This window comes from Phoxinus phoxinus (assembly GCF_949152265.1).
Source record: "Phoxinus phoxinus genome assembly, chromosome: 9".
In the NCBI taxonomy this organism is placed as follows: Eukaryota; Metazoa; Chordata; class Actinopteri; order Cypriniformes; family Leuciscidae; genus Phoxinus; species Phoxinus phoxinus.
The window spans coordinates 30,089,397-30,101,761 of NC_136884.1; the positions used below are offsets into that span (position 1 = coordinate 30,089,397).

The following is a 12,365-nucleotide window of genomic DNA, read 5'->3' on the forward strand; positions in this document are numbered from 1 at the left end:
TGTGCAAACTGCAAAAGAACAACATTTGCAAAAAAAACACAGAAAAAAAACACTATAAAGTTGTGTCGGGCTTCCTGGCATATTTACTCAAGATTAAAGTGCAAAAATGTGAGCATGTTCACTTTACAAGAGAAACAGGATAAAAAAAGTAAACTTCAGTTTTGTCCTTTTAGTAACTTTAATAACTTTTAAATGAACTAAACCTCAAACATTTAAAAACAAATAAATATAAGTAAAACAATATAAAATATATAAGTAAACTGAACAATTATATCAAAATGAATAATGTGCAAACTGCAAAAGAACAACATTTGCAAAAACAGAACGATACACAACTATAAAGTTGTGTTGGGCTACCTGGCATATTTGCAGCCACTTTCCGTCCACATGTCTTACACAAAGGGAAACTGTCTTCGATCAGCAATCCCTCTGCATTTTTTTGGAACCCAAAATATTTCCAAACATCTGACTACCCTTTTTGAAGGGGGATAAATTGTCGGCAGCGTTCCTCCTTCCGCCATTCTTCTTCTTCATGTGAGAATGTGAATGCGGCGTCAGTGGTCGTGGCGTGCACTGCGTGCAGTGTGATTCTACATGTGACGTGAACACTGTTTACATCCGGGTGCGCTCACGTGTTCTGCGCAGCATATACGCAGTGTTTGTTCAAGCGGTTGATGGAAAATAAGCTATAATGCACATTCTAAAAATAAAAATTCAGATCTATTATTTTTACGGTATTTTGAAGTGCCCACGATAACAATATCGTGTATATTCATTATCGTGATTTATCGAATTACCGAAAATCGGCACGTCTATTGTAATGTGCGTGTGTTTTTTAAGGGACAAGTGAAAGAGAATTGTACTTGCCCAACCGGACAAAATTGTATCATATTATCATGCTTAACACAGAGAATTTGAATAATTGTAATGTGATGATGCAGATGCAGATATCTAAATCAGAGAATATCATATAGGTTCGGGAGGTTGGCGGGTCGATGATTTATTTTTAACAGCAGATTCGGGGGACTCAAAGTGCACCAGATTAATTAATTTATCTTTAAAATGTACACAATTTTCTTCCAGGGGGGGCAAGCCGACGGACCCCCCTAGAGGTACCGAGCTCAACCCACAAAAATACTAAAAATAGCAGACACTATAATCATGACATGGGGGCGCCAGCACTAGCCTTGCTCGTGAACTGGAGCGCATCTCATCATCAATTATCCGAAACTCAATGCATTATTATAAATATACGTACTGTAGGCTAATAATAATTGTGCCCTCCCATGCATTGCATATGCCCCCCTTCTGGCGACGGCACTGGACACACCGCCTGCTCATAGGCTACTTTTCTTTTCTTTTTTAAACAGACCCCCACAAAGATGAAATCATAATTTGAACCCTGGTCACAACACTTGCAACTTCTGGTTCACGCGGACTTTAATCTGTAAAGCAGCTCTGTAGAAAAACAGTGATGTCATTGTCCAGCTTGGATAATTAAAACAATACAAAAAATGGATATTAAAAGATTCCAACAACCTTCTGAACGTGAGTTGAAGATGAGTTGACCCAGTCTTGTGTGTACGATACTGTGGAAAAGAGGAAACGATATAAATACAGTATATATATATTCTGTGAAATAATTTGCTTTATCGTATTTTCTGGACTAAAATAAATTGCGTTGTTTTTTTAAATAATCTAAAACATGCTGTGATTTATACTCCAAAGTGATTTATGTAATGCATTTAATGATATAAGTAAGCAACAAGTAAACACCAAAAGTGTTTTTAAAAGATATGTTTCAAACACACAGCTACTGAAACACTGTAAGATTGAACAGTTCTGAGAAGAATCCTCTTCAACATCATGCACAAACCAGGTAAACCTGATAATCTAAAATGGCTCTGTCAAAAATTATAAGGCTAGCTATATAGGAGTTCAATAATAGTTGTTGATACATATTTATTCATATCAAACAAAAAAGGGGGAAAAAATGGTTTGATATAGAAAAGTTCCAGAGACCACTGGTAGGTAGGTAAAGTAAGCGAGAAAATAAGTAAATAAAGAAATGGTCATTCATGTTTTGCCTTTTAGACAGAATCTCACGGATTAGGTGTGGTTCAAACCTTTTCTTTGGTAGATATTTTCAGCACATCACTGAACAACATGTTTTTTCTATTTCACAAAGAATTTAACTCTGGATGCTGCTGATATATGTTTTATTATGCGTATGACACAAATGCACATACGTATTTCTATGCACTTTTGTAATTTTAGAACAGGACTTTTATTTTGGAGTTGCGATTGACATCATAAGGCTGCGCCGCGCTCTTGCTTCTGTTGTGATTCGGCTGAAGAAGGTTAGTGTTTGTAAAGTGTTTAACTCAAAGCTATCCGGTCAGGTAATTTCGTCGTTTTAACAGGAATGCGTTATTATTGAATGTAACGTTGTGATGCAGTATCTAACATCAGTGCATGTTAATTTGTTTGAGTAAAGCGCATCTACACATGATTGACAGAAAATTTGCGTCTCATTTCGCTCCCTTTATCATTAATTAGTTTATCATACATACGAATTCAGTCACGAGTAGAGATGAGCAAAACAGAGCTTTTTGAAACTCCGAGTCAATTGAATCAAATACTTTTCAAAATGATTCAGTGATTCGAAGCGCTCGATTCAGCGCGCATGGAAATAGTGTAAATGCAGAGCACTAACAATTATTACATTTTAAAATGTAATTACATAAAATGTAAAACATCTCACATTTAGACTAATATTTTGTATTAAAATTAGGTAGTTAATGATGTGTTCTTTTATTAATTTGTAGTGCTAGTTTTGAGCCTTTTTATAACTTTTAGTCTAATCAGGGGTCTCATTTATAAAACTGTGCGTAGGATCCTTACTAAAAGTGCACGTGCGCCCGAAAGCCCAAAATAGCGTACGCAAAAAAATATTCAGACTTATAAAAGCGTGCGTACGCCAAAAACTGCGCAGGATTCACTTTAGAAATCCCACTCAGTGCATTATATTTGCACAATCTGCTATTATCATAGGCAGCAATTATCTCTGTATTTAAAACATTAAAACACAGCATGCCAAAGGAAAAGTGTTCAAAAGCATTGCATCCACAACAAATATTTATAGGCTATTTATATATATATAGGCTATTTTAACTTTTCAGTAAATTTCATGTAGCTAGTTTAAGTGTTTAACTCCATTAATGAGAATGTCATATTTAATCTAAATGTAATATGACAAAGTTTAGTAATCAGAAGTAAAACATAGCCTAGTTTAAATCATTATTTTATTTAAACTGTTATTGTGAACATGCACTGTAGCCTATTTATGATTAGGACTCATAATGAAAATTTACAGTTTTACTTCATCTGCCGTTAGATATGCGTAAACGGCCCAACGCGCTCGCTGGCGCGGACATTTAAAGTGTGGATATTTCCTTCAAGTGATAGGCTTGGTGAGTGAAATTATATTTGTAGCTATTATCTTTCTGTATATGTATAATTTTATTTCGATTTTCTGTCTAAAAGTGACCAAAAAGACATTTAACTCCAGCTCACCATCGGTGTCGCCAATTCCCTTTGTCTCCAGAATCTGCGTACGCACAGCTCAAAGTTTGCTTAAAGGTGCGCACATTCTCCCGTCAAGTTAGTTTTTTATAGATCACAACCTTTGCGTGAGAACTGGCGTACGCACGTTTCCAGCCCCGTTTTGTGCGTACGCACGCTTTATAAATGAGACCCCAGGTGATTTATCTCTGACTGACTCTTTGCCAGTGCACTGAACTAGAGCTGCGACGCACACTTCTATTTATTTCTAATAATTTCTACTAATTATTCTCATCCTAAACATACTATTATAAAGATGGCGTTTATTAAAGTGGAGAGTGAAGACATGAAGATTGAAGAAACAATCAGAATAAAATATGAAGATACTGAGGAACAAACGTATATGGCATTTATTAAAGAGGAGAGTGAAGACATGAAGATTGAAGAAACATTGACAGTGAAACAAGAAGATCCAGAAGAACAAACAGGTTGGTTTCATTCTCACAGCTAAACTCACTCATTTGATCCTTATTAAAAGCTATACAGAAATGAATGATAGTTTTGTAGAATGAGTGTCCTAACAGGGCTTTTCCTGGGTCAAAAGGGGTCTTTGGTGGTGGCGGACGAACACTGTGTGAACTGAGCGCAGTACTGACAAGAAATCCAAAATAAATGCAAAGAAACAGTCTGTAATATTTATATGTCCTATTCATGAATTAAAAAGAATCTGTCAGGACAGATCATAAAACAATGTGCTTAGTTAGTAAAAAAAAAAAAAGTTGCATTACGTATACATTTAGGCTGCCCCTGACTAAAGATTTTTCTAGTCAACTAGTAGTCGTTCATTTGAGCCATTATTCAACTAATCGCATCATGTTCTATTATTAACTTAATTACTTGAATATACTGCAGGGGTTCTCAAAAAATCTACATTCAAAGGTCCAAATCTGAATTTTCATCAATGTCGAAGGTCCGGAAATAATTGGTTATGACAAAACTTGTTTTTAATAAACATGCATAACAAATCAACACTTTTTTTTTATTTTTAATAAAGGGCCATTTGCATTTAAAAATGCATTATCATCAGCATTTATTTTATTTCTTTTTTTAAACAAAGACTGCCATAAGAGAGCCCTGGAGCCTCATTTATAAAACTGTGCGGAGGATCCTTACTAAAAGTGTACGTGCGCCCGAAAGCCAAAAATGGTGTACGCAAAAAAATATTCAGATTTATAAAACCGTGCGTACGCCAGAACCTGCGCAGGATTCACTTTATAAATCCCAGTCAGCGGAAGATTTTTCAGCGCCTAGTTTTACTATGCATATCCTCATCTGCATATCATTTACATATGATTATTCATCCACGTGATAACATGTTTAACGGTACAAGACATTAGGAAAATATGAAATACGGATGTGCCGTCACATTACATTAGTAAAAATCATTTAGTAGCCTATCCTTGCCTTGTTTTTGAATAAATAGGCTAAATCAAATAGTGTAAAATACATTTCAGAGAAAGTTTTTCTCAATCTTTTCCACTGGCCAAATAGTCTTTTTAATTGATTTATATTTTTAATGGAAACAGATCGACCTTCAAAAGAAAGTGTTCAAAAGCATTGCATCCACAACAAATATTTATAGGCTATTTATTGAATATATATATATATTTTTTTTATTTTTATAAAAAAAATGTTTTTTTACTTTTCAGTAGGCTAGGCTTAAATGTCATAGTTTAAGTGTTTAACTCCGTTAATGAGAATGGCATATTTAATCTAAATGTTTATATCAGAAATAAAACATAGTTTAAATCATTGTTTTATAAACTGTAGCCTATTTATGATTAGGACTTCATCTGCCGTTAGATATGCGTCAGTTTCACTAAACGGCCCAACGCGCTCGCTGGCGCGGACATTTAAGATGTGGATGATTACTTCAAGTGATAGGCTTGGTGAGTGAAATTATATTTGTATTATCTTTCTGTATATGTATAATTTTCTTTAGATTTTCTGTCTAAAAGTGACCAAAAAGAAATTTAACTCCAGCTCACCATCGGTGTCGCCAAACTGCTCCGTCTCCAAAACGTTCGTACGCATGGGTCTGAGTTTGCGTGCAGGTGCGCACATTTTCCCGTCAAGTTTGTTTTTATAAATCACAACTTATGCGTCGGAAGTGGCGTACGCCTCTTTCAGGGCCTGTTTTGTGCGTACGCAACGATTATAAATGAGGCCCCTGGTAAGATCATTTCGGTTCTCTACTTTTAATGAAGATAATTGTTTGTTAAGCGTCTGCGACTTTCACTTTGATTTTTGATAGTTTGCACGTTGGCTTGATGAATAGATGCTCATTGCTCAGCTGCGGCGATGTGTGTTGCAATAGCGTCTGGCTATAACACGACATATAGCCTATAACACGCTCACACTTTTATTTTTTAGCATTTTTGTGAGTAATAAAAATTACATAAGTGGTTTCAACAACCAGATGCGTTTACATTTCTCCAATTTCGTCTGGAAAGCGGCCCAGACCTCCTCCTGAAGTGGTTTGAGCAATCGGATTTAAATGCGTTTCGGAGGGCGTTTACACCGGGTCTTTTCACGATTGGATAGATCCGATCACAGAAAACTCATGAAGTGGCCAAGTGTAAACAGCCCCATAGTGGCGTTTGACATTTCTCTTCACAACTCACTGTCTCGTTACAAATCAAACAGAACGGCTTTGTGCTGGATCTCTGTCCGACTCCAATCATATTTGAAAACAATATTTTCTTCGTCAACTTTTTTCCCCCTAAAACTGACATCCTCACCCATCTCTGCGGTGAAGACTCACCCGGTTACGTCAAACTTCATACGCTCACTGGATGTCATGACAACAATATCACGGAGGAAAACTTTAAATACTTGCACGCACGCAAAAGCTTTTAATAGTAGACATTTCAGGCATTCTATAGATATTTATCTAGTCTGTGAGGCAAGCATACGCTGAGTTTCAGTTCATTTTTGTGACGCGCAGTTCACGGAGACTGAGACAAAATAAAAACTATCAGGATACGCTTTCTCCTATTTTAAAAAAGCACAACGTTTTTTTGTTATTATTCGTTTAAACAAACAAAAGACCCTTTACAGTTTCAACTCTAGATATTTGGAGATTTTTTGGCTTTTGTCTTGACAGAATTAGTACAGGAAAATGACTAAACTTCCCATATTTGCTATCTTTAATACAGTCTGATAACTTGGATAGCTGTGAAGGTTGTTCAGGTTGTGAAGACATTTAAAACGGACTATCATTGACATAACAGTGAAATATTAGTACATTGACTCCTTGGGGAAGCATACGAGGAGAAAAGCAGAGAACCTAATACTGAGCCCTGTGGCACACCATACTTTCCTTGAGTAAATGAAGAGCCTTCTTATCAAACACAAGTAGTAGCAGTCAGCTAGATGTGACGGATGTCCACAAATGCCAACATAATTATAAATATATCCAAGAGTTTTTTTTCTTCCAGTTTGTTTATTACTTTAATATACATAAACCATGTGGCTGGCTTACATCCTGACTGATATTGTTCACAAATACAGTTTCTCTGCAAAACTAAACATAGTTGAGATGCCAATGTTTTTCTAATATTTTAGACCTAAATTGCAGGTTTACCAGTTCTTATTGGTCAAACTGTGGGTTTTAGATAGTGGATTTGGTAACAGTTTGGTAACTGCTTAGTAAAGAGTAAACAATATTGTGAAGAGGTTCTGAGATTACAGGTAATAACTCTTTCAGTTGCTTTGTGGCTACAGGATTTTGCATACATCCCTACATGTTTGGTGCCATTGTTAACTTGTCTATTTTCACCTTAGACCTGACAGCGCTGAAAGAGGAGAATGAAGTACTGAATGAAACGGAGGAGAAAGACCAGTATGATTCCAGAACGGGAGAAAACTCGTTTAGTTGCTCAAAGACTGAAAAGACTTCCTCGCGAAAAAGAGCTAAAAAAACGCAACCTAACTTCACCTGCCAGCAGTGTGGAAGGAGTTTCAAGAAAAAAGGAAGCCTGAAAAGCCACATTAACGTTCATAAGAGAGAGAAGCCTTACACCTGCCCTCAGTGTGGAAAGGGTTTCACTCAAACGGGAAGCTTTAACAGGCATATTAGACTTCACAATGGAGAGAAGCCGTACCCCTGCAAACTGTGTGGGAAGAGTTTCACGACAGATCTAAACCTAAGGTATCACATGAACAGTCACACTGGAGAGAAGCCGTTCACATGTGATCAGTGTGGAAAGAGTTTGAGACACAAGGTAACCCTTAAACTGCACATGAGGCTTCACTCAAAAGAGACCTGTTTTAAGTGTCATCAGTGTGGGGTGAGATTTAAAGACCGTAAACACCTTGAGAATCATGTGATAAGTCACTCTGGAGAGAAGCCTTTCATGTGCTATCAGTGTGGAAAGGGTTTCACACTTAAAGGAAACCTGCAGACTCACTTGAGGATTCACTCTGGAGAGAAACCTTTCACCTGCCCTCAGTGTGGAAAGAGTTTCACACTCAATGGAAACCTTCAGACTCACATGAGAATTCACACCGGAGAGAGGCCTTTCACTTGTCTTCAGTGTGAAGGGAGTTTCACGTACAAAAGAGACCTGAAGCGTCATGGGAAAAAATGTTGTGGAAACACATCGCAGTGTTCCTCAGCGTAGCAAGATGCTTATGAAAAGGAGCGATTTCAAAGTCATTTGCACATTCACTCTGGAAGAAGGCAATTTAACTGGGATTAGTGTAATAAAAAAATTTGTCACACTTAAGATTAGTGTTTAATTCTCACTATTTAACTACGACTTGTGCCTCAAACTCCTTACTGCTTATTAATAGTAAGGTAATTAAGTTTAGGAATTGGGTGGATTGAGGGATGTAGAATAAGGTCACATAGAATAAGGCATCAATATGTGCTTTATATGTACTAATAAACAGAAAATATCCTAGTTATTGACAAGCTAATATTCTAGTAATATGCATGCTAAAAACCAACTAGTTAATAGTGAGAATTGGACCCTAAAGTAAAGTGATACAATCAAGTATTTTGTCATAAGCCCAGGACACACCAATCCGACTGCAATATGTTAACAAAAGCCAGAACGGCCAAAAAGCTGCACTTGAACACACCAAAAAGACTAAAGGTGACTGTCAACTAGCACATGTGTTCTTGTACTTGTGTGAACAGATGATGCTCCGACACTCCAGCATGTCATTTATGTGCATCTGTCACTTTGGTTTGATGCTGTTTATTTTCTTTTGTCATGTATATGTGAATGCCTTCAGCCGTACTTGACCATCTCCTTTGATAAAGTTTCAAATATTGAGCGGTTCCAGGAGATGCACCCTATTTTTTAAGGTTAAAAGGACTAATTTTCCAGCTTCCCCAGAGTTAAACAGTTGAGTTTTACCGTTTTCTAATCCATTCAGCCGATCTCCGGGTCTGGCGGTAGCACTTTTAGCATAGCTTAGAATAGATCATTGAATCTGATTAGACCGTTAGCATCTCTCACAAAAAAATTAGTGTAGATATTTTTCCAATTTAAAAGGAAAATAGAAAAAAATAGTTTCCCATTTACACTTGACTCTTCTGTAGTTACATTGTGCACTAAGACCGACAGAAAATAAAAGTTGCGATTTTGTGGGCCAGTATGACTAGGAACTATAACACTAATAGCACTAAGTTTGTAATATCATTGCGCCTGCTGGTACGGCAGCAGTTCCTTGATTATTACGCTGGAATGAGAGTATAGTTCCTAGTCATATTGGCCTAGAAAATCACAACTTTTTATTTTCTGTTGCACTTAGTACACAATGTTACTACAGAAGAGTTTTAAATAGGAAAAATATTGAAACTCTTTGGTCATTTTTTTGAGAGACATGCTAACGGTCTAATCGATTCAATGGTCAACAGTGGAGTTGTTTATCATTAAAGGGTTAGTTCACCCAAAAATGAAAATAATGTCATTAATGACTCGCCCTCATGTCGTTCCAAGCCCGTAAGACCTCCGTTCATCTTCGAAACACAGTTTAAGATATTTTAGATTTAGTCCGAGAGCTTTCTGTCCCTCCATTGAAAATGTATGAACGGTATACTGTCCATGTACAGAAAGGTAATAAAGACATCATCAAAGTAGTCCATGTGACATCAGTGGGTTAGTTAGAAATTTTTGAAGCATCGAAAATACATTTTTGTCCAAAAATAACAAAAACTACGACTTTATTCAGCATTGTATTCTCTTCCGGGTCTGTTGTCAATCTGCGTTCACGACTCCACAGTGACGCTGCTGACGTAAGACGCTGCTGATGTGTTATCTGGTGCGCCAGAGCTTCATTTACAGTCTGAGGGAGACGCACGATGTAAACGAAACAATCTTCGCAAACATGTCTAAGGATTTCGACACAGAGGAAGACTTGCATTTTTTTGCCCTTCCAAATTTATTTGAACCCGAATACTACACGGACGAGATAACACGTCAGCAGCGTCACTGCGGAGTCGTGAATGCGTTATTATATCTGTTTTAATGTATTTTGACAGACTTTGGCTTTAATTTTCTTTAAAACTCCACAGTAAAACCCTGTGAAAATTGATGTGGACAGAGTCATCCAGAAAAAGAAACCATTGAAAATGGCATATCAACTCTGAATGAATTTTAATAAATCGCAGTACAAAATGCAAGAAAAGAGCAATGTTATTATATATTTTGACAGACTTTACCTTTAATTTTCAATTTAATTCAACTGTATTTGTTTTGATGTGCAATATAAATGTTGTTTTTAATAGGTTTCACTTGTTGTTTGGTAAATTAGGTGAATAACTCCTGAAAAACAGGTCTTTCTCAGCTTTTTTGCACCTCCATGTATCCGTACTGTAATTTCACAAATAGGCGAGTGTCGATATCCAGGCGGCGGCTGGCTTGACCAAGCGTTTCCCGATGATGGCTCACTTGACCACGGTGAGGTATTTGGACGGACACAAACATATCGTTCCCATAGAAGACATAAAACATTTTGACCCTAACAATTAAAAGCAGGATTTATTATATCTGTTTCGCTGGGAAAACGCATATTATCAAGCTCAGGTACTTCTCTTAAAAGGTAAGGTTAACATTTAATTCGACTTATGTCAATTGAAATGCTATCTAAGCTAAAAATGTACTTGCATTAATTGTGGTTCAATTTATCACCTCCAGAGACCCGTAAAGAGATGGAGGAATTGGCCAAACCTCCCAAACGGATCAGAACCGCTAAAATCCTTAACCAGGATGACGAGGACAAACGGCAAAAGAACTGAAGAAAAACTTGTATGTTTTAAAGGCTTACTTTGATTTCTAAACCTGAGATCATAACTTACCAGATGGATGGATGAACTTTTCCTGGCATTCACGGTTTAGTAACTTCCAAAAAAAAAAAAAAAATCTTTAGAATGATTTAACTCGAAATGATTCATGAAGAGTCATGTCGCAAATCGGTCCTTTCATATGGGAAGCCAAACACACTGAAAGTGTGACGAAACTGCGTGCTGTTACAGAGCTTGCGCCGCGCTGACATGTGGTAATTGAGCCGTGCGACCGACTCGTGTTTGCTAGTGCCACCCAATGGTCAGCTAGGTGCAAAGTAATCTCACCAGCACAGTGCTTAAAACAGCGCATTTGGCGCCACTTGTTTAAATTTTACCCATAAAATTGTGTAAACTGTGCCATGCAACAGTTCCAAAATATAGTTTTTTGTGACTTTGTTTAGGTAAAAAAAAGGACTACATACAAGTACAAAAAACATAATTTGAATAGTTGTTTATTGTTAAACAATTTACAGAGAATAGACTGAGGACAGAGATTAATTGTAATCTGAAGAAAAAAAAGGTTAAAAATGTGTTCTAGTCGATTTTGAAACTTCTTCCATTATAAAATTAAAGTTTGTAACTGAATTCTTGTGCCGTTTGTGTAAAATTGTATTATGTGTAGTGTGATGATAGATAGTTAAAAACATAAGTAGTGCTGTTTTCCATAGTTTCCATCTAGGTCTGCACTCCCGCGCAAAACTGTGCGGCGCGGGACAAATTTTGAAAGGTCATTGCGGGAGCGGGCGGGATGATGGAGGTGCACTTGCGGGTGCGGGCGGGAGGGATGATACGCTGCACTCCCGCAAATTAAATATGAGTGTAAAGTAAAATATATAAATGATTAAAGTAGCGTACATAATTTGTAGTTGTGAGGGAGATTATGTTTGGCAGCAATAAAAAAGTTTTAAACAGCCTAAACTTGTGGATGTTGTCGTTTTGGGTAGGGCGGGGCCTAATCTCAGGCACACTTGTTTAAAGTTCAAAATAGACAGCATGGACCAGCCTCCAGCGCACCGTCCGAACGGGCTTTCAGCATTTGTGGTCGCATACTGAAGCAAAGACGCAGTCTGAAGCCCTCATCACGACCTACCGGTACTTTTCCTTCATGGTTAGCCTATTCAAAGAATAGACCTGCTGAGTTTTTATTTTTTATTTTTATTAATATTATTATTATTAAAAGGTAGGCCCAGGCTATTTTCAGTTTAACACCTGCAACTGAGGCTCAAAGCCCAAATCGTTTTTTTTTTTTTTCGAATGTTCATAGCTAGCCTATAATGTGACCAGAACATTATCTAATATATTTTTATATATATTAGATAGATAATAATATTACCTAATCTAATTGATTTTATAATTTTAGTTTTTGGTTACTGTTAGCATATTGTGAATATTATGCTATTCGTAATATGGGAGATGGGACCGTTTGGTGTTTTGTGATCAC

At 36.9% G+C, this 12,365-nt stretch overlaps 1 protein-coding gene across 3 annotated transcripts; it reads left to right on the plus strand.

Moving 5' to 3' along the window:
• The first annotated feature begins 2,247 nt into the window (after positions 1-2,247).
• Positions 2,248-11,536, plus strand: LOC307004280 (uncharacterized protein). 3 transcript variants are annotated; one of them, XM_079623385.1, is made up of 3 exons: positions 2,248-2,360; positions 3,881-4,052; positions 7,411-11,536. In XM_079623385.1, the coding sequence occupies exons 2-3, from the start codon at positions 3,881-3,883 to the stop codon at positions 8,247-8,249; spliced, it is 1,011 nt and encodes a 336-aa protein (XP_079479511.1). In that variant the 5' UTR covers positions 2,248-2,360; the 3' UTR covers positions 8,250-11,536. The 3 variants fall into 3 exon arrangements, with proteins under 3 accessions (XP_079479511.1, XP_079479512.1, XP_079479513.1); XM_079623386.1 differs by having other exon boundaries at positions 2,301-2,887; positions 3,763-4,052; XM_079623387.1 differs by having other exon boundaries at positions 2,309-4,052.
• The last annotated feature ends 829 nt before the right edge of the window (positions 11,537-12,365 follow it).